This window comes from Thermobia domestica, chromosome 10 (assembly GCF_964235325.1).
Source record: "Thermobia domestica chromosome 10, izTheDome1.hap1.1, whole genome shotgun sequence".
Taxonomy (NCBI): domain Eukaryota; kingdom Metazoa; phylum Arthropoda; class Insecta; order Zygentoma; family Lepismatidae; genus Thermobia; species Thermobia domestica.
Window position 1 is genome coordinate 18,422,505 of NC_137463.1, and position 13,839 is coordinate 18,436,343.

General features: G+C 36.2%; 1 protein-coding gene across 10 annotated transcripts in view; it reads left to right on the forward strand.

Moving 5' to 3' along the window:
* Positions 1-13,839, forward strand: part of hiw (MYC binding protein highwire) — a 638,413-nt gene that overhangs the window by 106,277 nt on the left and 518,297 nt on the right. For all 10 annotated transcript variants that reach the window (XM_081727817.1, XM_081727821.1, XM_081727823.1 and 7 more), the window contains 5 exons: positions 1,297-1,503; positions 5,403-5,537; positions 5,743-5,921; positions 6,949-7,186; positions 12,440-12,636. In XM_081727817.1, the coding sequence (XP_081583943.1) occupies positions 1,297-1,503; positions 5,403-5,537; positions 5,743-5,921; positions 6,949-7,186; positions 12,440-12,636 (956 nt within the window). The remainder of the gene's footprint in view (positions 1-1,296; positions 1,504-5,402; positions 5,538-5,742; positions 5,922-6,948; positions 7,187-12,439; positions 12,637-13,839) is intronic.

A 13,839-nucleotide genomic window follows, 5' to 3' on the forward strand; every position in this document is an offset into this window, starting at 1 on the left:
CATTTCCATTCGTCCTATTTTTACACTTACCTTTACTATGCACCCCCTTTATAGTGTTCTTTGCTGGCAAACGAAATTTGAGGTTTGTAATCATAACGTTGTGAGTAACACTGCTCATTACTTTTCGCAGTTTAACACTTTTTCAGTCGTCATTATATCCATTGAGAATGTAAAACAGAGCTTTGAGTTGAGACCTTATGGCGTCAGGGCTGGGCGGGAATTTTCGAGCTCCAGATTTATGCTTTTTTTTCTTCCTCTTTTCATTTAATACAAGTGTTGTTATTTGGTTTATTTTAATAGTTCAATTTTTATAGTCTGTAGACATCCCTGGCATCGTTCTTTTTCTTATCTACAATGGTTTCAGTTTATAACAGTTTCGATTAACATGGACAAATTTGGGTTTATATCCGCGCCATTTTGGTTATGACTTATTTTGTGACCACGTTTTTTAGTCCAAACAATTTCCTTGTTTAATACAATTAACCCATCTTGTAGCAATTTTCAGTGCATTAGTCGACTTAGCTACCAAAGCTGCGACATTTTTATTAAAACCACACCTTCAAAACAATACAAAACAAAGCTTATTATATCCTCTGGATGCTAGTAAATACAGTTCCTTCAATATTTGGCCTGGAAATCGTCACCCTTGATCATGAAGATAGAATGAAACTGTTCGGAAAGTTTTGAGGTAAAACAGGTAATGAAGGTCTTAAGAATTGTGTGTTGGATATGAAACATGGAATATGCCAGCTTTATAAATAAGCACTTATCTGGATTACACTTTTTACACTGCCAGTGTGAAATCTTCATTGCATACTGCCCACCAAAAGTTGAAAAAAAAAAAAAAAAAAAAAATCGTGTCTTCGTCATCAAGGTGACAATTTTCACCCGAAATATTAAGAAAATTACATTTATTCATGTACAGAGGATATAGTGCAGTTAAGACTGTTTTTAAATATAATTTCGTTTCTAGATTTTCTGTCAGGAGCTAGTCTTAATCTTCATTGCATACTGCTATCCAAAAACTTGATAAAATCTCATAGTGTCATCATCATCAAGGTGACAATTTTCATCCGAAATATTAAGGAAATTCATTTATTCATACCTGTTTACAGAGAATATAGTGAGGTTAAGGTTGCTTTTAAATGTAATTTCGTTTCTAGATTTTCTGTCAGGTACTAGTCTTAAGTTAAATTAATACTTAGGGGATATGATGTACATCTACTAGTACATCATACATATGAAATGTCTAAAGGCGTCCAAATAAATTACGAAATTACATTCTTGCTCTTATAGGAAGATTTGCAAGGAGCTTGTGGGCGTGTTCTCCACGTTACACCCTCTCGATTTACTCGTACTAACCAAAGCAGAACGTGGAATACTGGGAATGGCTCCCCGGACGCTATTTGTTTCTCTGTAGATCGTCCAGGCATCGTTATCGCCGGCGTTTGTGTATATGGAGGCATGGGAACCTATGAATACGAATTGGAATTGTTAGACGACGTAAGTAGAATTAAGAGTATTGATTACATGGTATAGTTACTCGCAAATTTCTATGGGCCACTATCAGTTTCACATAAACCGAACGAAAATATGAATTTAAGTGAAATTGTAATTGTAGTGGCCCACCTAACCGGACGAAAAAGATGCTTGTAAGTGCAAACGAATAATGATTAAGCTATTGGTAAATTATGCAAGTGGGAGGGAACAAAATTAGTCTGTGAAAGCTGGCGTACATGATGTTCGTCCACACCACAAAACGCACAGGGATGAGCCAAGAAATATTAAATAAATCCTGCGTGGAATTTTGTGTGATAGAACTGGAAAATAGACATTGGATCAAGTTTTGCTGTTTGATGTGTCGAATAAACAACACTTGGTAACTAATGCTTGATAAATTTTTTATTTAAGTTTGATTTCTAAGGACAATTTATAATCTTGGATTTCAATTATACCAAATTTATTATGCTGAACTTAGTACCTAGGTTTTACAGCCTATAAAAAGCCACTGAGGTGGATGTTGTGTTTATATAGTCATTATATCAGCTTTGATCGACTTTGCTTTTGTTTCCTAGGTTGGAGTTCGTTACTTATTAATTTAAGTTGCCTCATGATAGTGAGTCAACACCAATGATTCTGTACCGTTCACCAGGAATCGAACCACGCAGACTAAAGATACGCATTTTAGCCATTCGATTGCTTGAGAGTATTTAGTTTAGTAAGTATGCAATTATGTCAGCTTACGAGGGAAGGGCGCATGTCACTCAGAGATAATTGAATCAAATTTGGTGTAGGAGTAGATAATGGGAATAGAAAAGAATGTGTGGAAGCATTCGTTTCACAGACGTTCGGAATCAAAAATAATGGGCCCTACAATTCTGGAGAAGTATGGCCTGTCAGTCAAATATTGATGGGACGGAGCCTTTGCTCACTGTTGCATCCAATGCAAAAGAAGTTAAATAAAGTAGAATGAAAACAGAAAAGATGAGCTGAACAGAAAGTGCGCCAATGTCTGTCCTCAGTCCTACCAGGCAAATGCCGGGATTCTAAATCTATCAACTGCTCTGTCCTTGCCGTTACTAATTGAGTATGCATCACTAGTTAGCTCAATCAAATTATATTTAAAAAATAAAGGAAATATATACAACAATTAATTATGTCCATCGCCAGAAATTTTTCAGGGAAGAGGTCGAAATGAAGTTGCTGTATTTCTTCATACTATAAAATGCTGTCAGTACGCAAGTATTAAATGTTTGAACCCACCAATATTAACTGATTTCATTTTTATGAGTGTTTGATATCTACGACGTGGCATCCACCAAAATTAAAGTATTGTGTGTTTGTGAGTCGAATTTAAATATGTATTTCCGGATTAGTGATGTTTAAAATGGGAACGACTGTGGACGGCCATAACAAAAATAACCGTTTGAATACATACAACACTTCATTAACACAACTATGTTAACGCAAAGAATAAAGGAAATATTTGAATTTGGTATACTTACCACCAGAAAGTAGAAAAATGTATTAGACAGAAACTGCCAATAACAACTGCGTTCAAGACTTCAAATATAACTCACGCAACTCACGCATGTGCCACAAACACTGCATTTTTATAGTGTGAACACAAAATCAACATGAACGTTTTACTTCTGTTGCCTAGCACATATGAGACAGAACGTCTTTGCTGTCTACACACACTGCCATGTTCGTAAAGTTAGCTTCCAAATTGGTCTCAACAAGATTAGAAAATACCGTAGTTAACCTCAATATATCTTATACAGAATTATATACTTTTTTTTGACATAATGATACAGTTGTTAACAGAAGCATTAAAAAACATAACAGGGACACATAGACCCAGGAACTGTATTCAAAAAATAAATATGCTAAAATAAACCAACATATGTTTAGTCTGAAACGGATGAGACTGCTTTTTTAAAAATTTATTTCAATTCCTCTTTATAGAGATAAGGTGAGTAATGGCAAGGACAGTTGATGATTTAGTGTCCCGGCATTCGCCTGGTGAGACTGAGGGCGAACATTGGCGCATTTTCTGTTGAGCTCATCTTTTCTGTTTTCATTCTACTTTATTTAACTTCTTCTGCATTGGCCACAACGGTAAACAAAGGCTCCCTCTCAACAATATCTGATTGACAGGCCATACTTCTCCTGAACTGTAGGGCCCATTATTTCTGCTTCTGAACACCTGAGAAAGGAATGCTTCCACACGTTCTTTTCTATTTCCATTACCTACTCCTACACCAAATTTGGTGCAATTATCTCTGAGTGACATCGCACTCTTCCCTCTTTAGTAAGGTTTGTTTTTGTTGCTGGTTTTTGTGTATTCTAATTTTCATATAATCAATTCTGCCGTTCAGTTTATTGGTGCTGTTGGTTAATTGAAACGATATTCCGGAACTTAGTTATGTTACACACATATAAATATTTAAGCCAATGTTTCATACGCCAAACTTCAATATAATGAAGTGGATCATTTAAATGAATACAGTGTAGAACTTTGTGTATAATCCGTAGATGTGATCTCACATAATACGTTCAATTTTCACGATACAAAGAAACAACTTGCAAAGAAATATGTTTTAAATCAGCAACAGTATCAAAATCCACAAAAAATTAAATTTAAAAAAGTACAATGATGATCTTGCGGTAGATTTGGCTGTACGGTACGAATGGTGTCTTACATTTCGAATTCGCTTACAAAAAACATTGAATGGTAATTTTGACGCTGATGGATAGGGGGAAAGCTATTTTATTATGGTAACTTAGTGAATCCAATCGTAATACTATTTTCGCATCATTTCTGTTTTTGCTGCTACAAGGGTGGTTTGGTAAATAACTTGCTTTAATATTATTAAAGAAAACAATTAGTTTTTTTTTTTTTTTAACGTACTTTATTTTTTGACATAGTCTCCTCGAAGTTCAACTCACTTGTGTCGACATTTCTTTGGGTTGGCGATTTCTTTCGCGGAAATGTTTCTTTGATGTTTTCAAAATACTCGTTTACTCCCTGTATAATTCCTTCATTTGACTCAAAGTTTCGTCCTAACAGGAAAGTTGTGAATTTCGGAAATAAGATTGTATTTCGAGAGAGCTAGATCTGCTGAATAGGCAGGATGCGGAAGCAGTTCAAGTAGCAGACCGGCGCATTTTTTTGTTCTTTGGTGTGAGTAAATGCGGCACCCATCTTTATGTGTAATTTATTACGCAAAATTAAGTGAATTCATTCAGTTGAGAAGATTGTTGCTTCTACTACACTTTCACCTGCCTGTCAGATAAAACCAAGTCATGGACTTTATCACTGATTGCGGGTGTCAAAACTGACTTCGGGGCTCCAGGAGTGATGCATCTTCAATGCTTGCTCTACGTACTTAAATTCATGTACTCAAAGTCGAGCAGTTTCATAGAAAGGACACGAGTCACCCAATGTAGGCAAAATACTCTCATGAATTTCCTTTACTGTTTTACCTATCAGAAAAAAAAAAAAAAAAATTGAATCAGACTATGGGTTTCAGCTTTATCCAATTTACACTCGACTGTCATTCGAAACACTTCTGTTTAAGTAATTTTCAAACAATGAATTAATGTTAGAATGGCTTGAGACCACAGATTATTTATTCACAGAAAAAAAATACATAATTATATATTTAGATGAAGTGAGTGCCATCTATTAGTGTACGAACCAATTACTTATCAAACCGCCCTCGTAGTAGCATGAAATATTAAACCGGTGTAAAGCATCAAAAATAGTCTGTAGCAGTGTTTTACATAGAAATTCCTTTAGTGGGCTGTAATCCTAAGGAGTGTAGTTTAGTTTAGAGATAGTGCTTTTTTCAGCTACAATCTGCAGAATTGTGATATGTATATTTTATATTTTTTAGCAAAGCAATAGTAGCAATGATCCTTCACATACTCAGCGCTGGAACAGCTTAGAGATGGCTCGTGGAACGTTTGGGCCAGATGATTGTGTAGCAGATGTTGCTGAAGTGAAGTTCGATAAACCTGTTGCAATTAAGGTATGACTTGATATCTTCGCCAAGTATTTAAAATCCTTAATTTTCTTGTGTTAATAAAGTTTATACAGGAAGTATGTTTATACTTCCTTCAGAAGTGTTTTCTTTCTATCTTACTGTGTAATAAGTATGATAATCCGATATGTAAAAATATATATTACGCTTTTAATTTAAAATAATATTTCTTTTTGGTGCACGTTACTTGCAGGAAAATGTGAAGTATGCTGTTCGCTTGAGAAATCATGGAGGACGCACTAGCAACGGAGATGGAGGTTTAACTTCTGTGAAAGGCCCTGATGGCTGTACTTTCACTTTCAGTACTTGCTCCCTCAGTTTTAATGGAACGACGCAGAAAAGAGGACAGATTCCACAAATTTTGTATTATAGGTAAGTATTTTAGTTCATGTATATTGTGAGTTGGCAAACCTTGATTATCATCATCATCATGTGTTTTGAAACTGTAAAATCCTATTGTAATGTGTACATTTATATATATTAATAATCCTTTCAAGAACCTTTAAATAAAATTTATGTAAAGTATCCGTTTATTAAGAATAACTATGAAAAGTAGAAAATTGCTATATTCTTACATTGAAGTATAGTAAAATCTGACTGCGCATTCTTAGATCAAAAGATTCAAAATATTTCAGGCAAAAATTTTACTGTACGCCTTATATCTGAAGAACTACATATAGTGTAGCCAAACTCAAACTATCACTTAACTCAATATAATGTGCTTATTCCATAAAAAATACGAAAACTCGATTTAGGGGCCGTTCAAAAATGTTGTGGTCCCTGATCCAAAAATGTAACAAAAGATCCAATATATTTCAATCAAAAATTTTCTTGTAGGTCTTATATCTGGAGGACTACATATAGTGTAGCCAAACCCAAACTATCACTTAACTCGTTGGTGTGCTTATTCCGTAAATTCGAAAACTCGATTTAGAGACCTTTCAAAAATTAATTATTGAACTACCCAAAAACTAATTATTGGCCAAGATCGCAATGATTTGATCCATTTTTTGGACCCGCAATGATTTGATCCATTTTTTTGATCATTCCTAAAATACTTGGCCAAGATCGCAATCTTATGATTTTTTTTTCTTTTTTTAATCATTCCTAAAATTCTTGTTATTTTCTGGAGTGCAGAAACTGGATCCAGTTGGCTAAGGATAGAAGTCAGTGGAGAGCTTTTGTGAATGTGGCATTGAACCTCCGGCTTCCATAAGCCATAGAGTTAGGTATTTTCTGGAGTGCAGAGTGTAGAGGGCAGACTGGCAGACTGAGAGGCTGGATTAGGGAGAATATAGTGTAGTTTATAATGGAATACTTACTTTATTGGTGTTAGGTTTCATAGAAATAGTTAATATTTTCAAGTTTAAACTTTTTTATTGTTCAATTTTTTCTGCAGTAATCCTCAAGACTCGGAGAGTCAGCAAACCACGAAAGCACTTGCTGAACTTCAAGCGAGGAAGTGTACCCTTTCAATGACTGCTGCAATCTTCCAACGTTGTAATGACCTTATGGTGTTAGCAAGAGAAAGATCGGAAGATGTTGCAGCGGATGTGCTGGGATCAGCTTGCATGGTTACAACTCTTCTACCATTAGTTCTCGCTCACATCTTGCCAGTAGCAATATCAGATCCAAGGGTATGTTGTTATTTTTCATGTCCTATCGTCATTTCAATAATACGAGGTGTGTTTCAAAGGTATCAAACCTTATGTTTCCTGCGTAAACCAATGAAGCGCGGGAAACGTTCTTCAGTGTAGACGTAGAGAGAATTTTTTTTCTCGCCCGCAGAAAACGTCAGTCGCTGGCAGTCGGCCATCGAGTGAAGACGAGTAGTGAGCCGTCGTCGGATTTCAGTTTTTTGTAAAATGACAATCACTTGAGCACTTGAGCACTTGAGAGATATTGCATCAATTTTGCCAAAAGCTTGGCGAAGCCCAAACGGAAACCATTCAATCGGATCGGTACATTCAATTTTGAATGAGAATTTGGGCATGTGAGGAGAGTGTCCGCGAAATTTGGTTCAGGCTTTCATCACTAAACACAACATTCGTGTGTGTTGTCACGCTCCTTACTCACCCGACATGGCTCCGTGTGACTTTCGGTTGATTTCCAAGCTAAAAATGCCACTAAAAGGGACCCAATTTGAGTCAAGAGAAAACATCATGCGGAATGCGACGGCACAGTTGTTCGCCATTCCAAAAACTACGTTACGGAAATGTTTCCAATAATGGCAGAAGCCTTGGGAGAAGTAAGTGCATTTCCAAGGAGATTACTTTCAAAGGGATTAGTGTTTCAGATTTCCAAATCAATAAATGTATTTTTGCCAACCAAAGGTCGACACTTTTTGAACACACCTCGCATATTATAGAATAAGGAAGGTTAAAGTGAAATTTTAGATTTCCCCAAATTCCAATTTTACATATCTATCATGTTTTCCCGTATCAACTAGTTGATTCCTGACTTCCATTGAAGAATATGTATATTCCAGTGATATTTACATAGCTAGTACTTTTAATTAAAAATGAGTTTAAAGAATTTTTTTCATGTGTCATGTAGTAAAAATTTCTTTGGCTTTTCCGAGATTGAATTAATCCCTTGTGTTTCAGTGACATCCATGGGGATGTCCTGAAAACGTATTCTTTATTAAGGGTTGTATTAATGCTGAAGGTAATGACATTTTTTAGTGGATAAAAGGCACGAATTAGTTCTACTGTTTCTCCATAAGTGACAGCATCTTAGAAAAAAAAAATGTTTTGTCAGTGGTTGGCAGACTAAAGGAGCATTCAATTACGACACACATGTGTTTGTTTTGACGATAAACAATGGCAACTTCGATATCGGAAAGAATAAAAAAAAAAAAAAAAAAATCTTGATCTCTGGTCAGTGTTGCCAACCTGAAGCAATATAAAATCCCTTCAGAACACCAAAATTTCTCTTTTTCAGCCCAAAATCTTCTACAATGCATTTTTTTTTAAATCAGTAATGTGAATGCTTATTCATTGTTTATACAATAACTATACCATATATAACGCTCTAGTCAGTCTTTTAAGAGTAAATGAAGACCTGAGGACGCACATAGAAAAAAAGACACTTGGAACGAAAGGGATTAATTGAAAACGGACAAACACCAAATAAATAAAACGAGAAAAAGAATGTCCTTACTTATTAAGGACCATGCCACGCTCCCATTGGATGGAAAAATTTTAAAATTTGATCTTGAAATGATAATATATATTAAGGAAATAGCTTATTATTGATCTAATCCACTTTAGAGCTAGTTAAATTTTCAATGACCAATGCATCGTAATAAGAAAAAAAAATCAATTTTCGAACAATATAGTTAAGGTCATTCTCAAAATCTTCAGAAGAAAAACTGGGGTGAAGATAAACATATGATATTAATAATGTAGTTGACTTACACTTTATTCCAACCCAGACACATTCATTTGTATTTTCCAAATCATATCCTCGGTAAGCAAGAAGATTTCGAACGGCCAGCAGAGAGACACCGCCCTTGCTACACGTTTCTTTGCAGTATTACATATCTGCCGGAAAACATACATAAGTACCAGGGAGATAATTACAATCATTGCGAACACATGACAGCCAAGTTTCAGTAACTGCTATGCATCATAGTTAAAGTCAATAACAGAAGAGAAAAAAAACATCACTACATGTAGTTTGAAGTCCACGCACATTCCGATACCATACCCTAAGACTAGTTATGTTTAGTATGAGTCAGTATTATCAGCGTGTTCACGATTGTTTAATTTGCCAAAGAACAATCCTAGACCACACTGTGGGATTGTTTATTGTGGGAAAGTCAGTGTCATTCATCTCAACATGAAACGGTGAGTTAGAATTATATTTGTTTTTCAATTTGATACATGAGTTCCTCCGTGGCTAAGCGGTTAGCGTACGCGCCTTTGGCGCGGTAGACCCGGGTTCGATTCCCGGCGGGAGCTCATGTGGTTCGGATTCCACGTTAATCAGTAGGTCCACGTCTCATATAGCCTCGCTGCTGAATGGGACGATAAACTCAAAATCAACTCAACTCAATTTGATACACAAAACATTCACAACGTTTTGTTGTTTTTACAATGTCTTCAACGACGTCAGTCGTAATTGACGTACCAAATCTAGTTACAAATAAGGCTTTTGTCCTCGAATTTGATACTAACTCAGAATTATTGGTGCTACAACCACCAGCAAATTTTCTTTGTTCTTTCTTTCAGCTTGAACTTTGCAATCTGTGAATTACGTGTTTAGAAATTCGTTTTTTATTTCTTGAAATCACCTGGGACGAAGACTCAATAGTTTGATTCAAAACTGCATTATCGATAGGCAGGGTCAGATCCAGGATTTCTGAGGGGGAGTGCACCATAACTACCAAAATAACCAGTCTCATTGAAACTCTTCAAAGTGACATGTGACAACATTCTTTACGCCTGATACCTAGAACGGGCGGGGGGGGGGGGGGGGTAAAAAGGGTCGCAAGTTATATGTAGGAAAAATTGTTCTCTTTTCCTGGCTTCTGTTTTCTTTCCTACTGGTCAAATGTTATATTGCTTTGCTTGCTGAATCCTTTTCCTTGAATCTTCAGAAAATCGACTTAAACTATTGCTTTTGCAAACTCCGCTTTCTTTTAAGCCCCAAACGGAAACATGATAGCAGAAAGTTTCGGAAAGTGTTGCTATTTTCAGTGCTAGCTTCTCATTTTAGATAGTGTATATTTACAACGAAGGGGTTGGGGTGCACGTGCACTGGTGCATCCCCCTATTCCGGACCTGTCGATAGGTTTGTTATTACCATCTAAATTAGGATACTGTTCCTGATCACTAATATCAAGCACAGTTTCAACATTAGCTTCAGGAACAGAATTTAAGATTATCTCGATTGGATATATTTTCCCTCAACTATCAGTTGTCTCAATATGATGTTCTCAGTGTTCAAAATAGCAATTTCAGCGTTAAGATTTTGAAGTTCCTGTAACAATAGTCGACCAAATCTATTCAAGCAGACCTCTTGATTTTTAAAAGGCATTCCGAATCAATAGAAAATTGGTTGCTATCACGACTTGATTGGTTAACCTTTCTCTGTTCATTATTTTAGCTATCGGGTGGATTACTAAACATTGAATTACTAACAGCTCTCAAAGAATACAAGTCAGTTATATTCGGTTTGTTTATGCAAGTATCACATTTATAGTCGCTAATTTGAGAAACATTCACAGCTTTACTTAGCTACTTTACACTTGAAAGAATACCTACTCGAAAGATGTGATGCGTTTTATAATTGCAAAATACAATTATCTGATGCAGGTGCCGTTTATTTCAACAGAATTAAAATATATAGCAATGAGAAGCTGGTAGTTTACTCACTACATCCCGCACACTTATTAGGCGTGTTGTGTCCTTCGGCCTATTTGATGGACCGCTACCACCTACTTGTTATTAAGCCCGTTGTTCCACTGTTATAGACATTGTTTCATCTCCAACTTTAAGACGTGTCCCTCAGCCTTTTTTCGCAACTGCGATGTGACTTTTATTCTCTAAGAGAGTGGGACACGCCCACTGCGTGGTCAGATCGAAGTCTTACCTATCAGCTACCTACCTGTTAAGGCGGCCTTGCTAGCCTCAGGACCTCCCTGTTCTGCAGGCATGGTGCCCAAACGTTGTAAGGCAAGCTCACTTCCCGCCTATACTCGCCGTTTCCCAGATATTTGGGATGCCGGGAAGTATGCCCAAGAGGGCTTGTTCGTTGCCGGCCCTGTCTACCTCTATCGTTAAATAGCCACCGCTTTCCGCGTAGATATACCGGTGATATATTCTCGTATCTCATCCCGGATTCAATAGTACGTGTTAAGTTACCATTTGAGTTTGATGCCAGCCCTTGTTTTGCTGAGTTTCTTTCCTTTTACTGGGATCAGAAACCGTTACCCAGATTCCTGGGATAGGCACTTTTCCCCAGTCACCGTACAGTCCTTCAGCAGGATTCCTCTCACGGTAGGATCGTCCAAGCAATACGGGACTTCCTCTAATTATGGTAGAGGTACACCGTACATTACCAGAGCCAATGACTGATGTAGTCTGTTTTCCAATACGTGCTCATTTGAGAGATAAAATCTCCCCTGATAGGCTCGTCCAAGCAATACGAGACTACCTCTCTTTTACATGTCGAGGTACCACGAACACGTTGAGACGCTCGATATCTTCACCGGGACCGTGTACGTGTAAGTCACCATTTGGGAGAAGAACCGTGGCCACTGCTCACCCTAGTAATATTAAATATAAAGAAATCGCTCGTGCTGGCCAGTTGAGTGAAGTCAACCAAAGAGAGAGAGAGAGAAAAGAAAAAGACTGGCAGGCTCTTCTCGACCTGCGAGAGAATCTAAAAGAAGAAAGACCTCACAACCCTTCCTAAACAACAAGCCTAGGTGATAGAATTCAAAAGGTGGATAGTAGTGAGAGTTCCACTGCAACACACAGTTTATGCATAATCAGCTGACTGACTGTCTTCAGTGTTAACCAGCCAAAGATATAAAATGTGTTACCAAAAGAAAAAACTTTGGGACACTTAGAGGAAGATACCGGATACTCCAGTTGGAAATTAGCCAGAAAATAATAAAAAAGAAGTAGGGTAGTCAGGGGCCAAAGGCCGAGAAGTGATGATAATAATGATGATGGCACATTACATTTTATCTTTTTACATATATGATTAATTCTATTTAAACTGGCTGATACATAACGAGTAAGTTGAAATATTATCATGCTAACTGTATTGTATATTCGTGACAACACTGTCACTCTTACTGAATGCTGAGCTCTATGGCTCAGAATTTTCCAATTACAACTTTTTTTTTTTTTTTTTTTTTTTTTAATCTTTCATAGAGTGCTGTCCACATGCTAAATTTGATCCAAGAACTGCTTCCTCATGTGGCATCGCTGAATCTGTTGAGTGCGACGATGCAACAAAGTACAGGCTCCATCGATAGCCAAGACTGCTATTCTACAAATACCACTTCTAATCATTATGCCTGGGTGGAGAGTGATCATCCATATAAGCCTGCAACAGTATCAAATTACAGGTGCGTATGTTCTGAAAGTAAATTTTACCGATATTGTAAATTGTACGTATAGCTTATGCAAACACATTAAAATAAGTTAGTTTTGAAATTGATGAATGTCCATAATGTCAAATTATAATGTTATGATTTAAAAAAAAAAAAAAAAAAAAAAAAAAAAAAAAAAAAAAAAAAAAACTGCTGTCAAACAGCAAGAGTTACAAATTAAAATGCTAATTTTACATTTTTTAAAAATTATTAAATATAAATAGTAATATATTATCACTATACATTATAGTGAATCAATATATAACTTATGTACAATACTATTTTATAGTCTGTCGTTGGGGGCATGATGACTTAGTGGTAGAGTGCTTTGCCAATGCTATCGCTACTTTTTCTTCTTGGATCAGAAATTTTTCGATGGGTTTGACACAGCTTTCCCGCTTCCCTATTCTGACCTATACTTTTCATTTTAATGTACACTCATGTCAAAAATTATTGTCGCATGTCTATAAATATGTTGTTCGAGGAATATAATTTTATAACGAAATCGTCCGGTATTTCTTATAATGTTAGTATGTGTATAATCGGCAAAGATATGTATGTGGCAAATTTCATGTCAAAAGAGCAGTAAATAAGAACAATGAAACGAAAATAAAACTTCCTTCTCCATTTAGCAAGATTTTGTTTTACTCATTCTAATTTTCGTATTTATAATTCTTTTCCTATGAAATTTACCACAAATATACATTTCCTGACTATACACATACTCGTAGTATCAGTATTAGAAGTGCCATACAACATCACTATCAAATTATATTCTTACAAGAAGATACTTATGTGACAGTCATTTTGGACATGAGTGTACCTTTTCTTCCCTATATTTTGTATTATTTGATCAGTATATTTCAATCACGGCCTTCTGGGAAATTTTTCTTTCTACCATAGCTAATAGTGTGATTCTTCCATTTTTCGTAATGTCTCCAATCGTCATATCTCTTTCAGAAACAGTCTTTAGTTAACTCCTTTTTTCTCGTATATTTCCATCATCCTTTCGTTTGATACTTTGACCGTTCATATAATTTCAGCAACCTTCTACAGCATCACATTTGGGATGCTTTCGTTCTTCGTATTTCCTCTTCTCTTAGAGTTCTCCGTGCCTAACATCCGTACAAAGCTTTCATCAGCTTTTGTTAAGTTTTACGTCATTTTACTGTTAGAAGA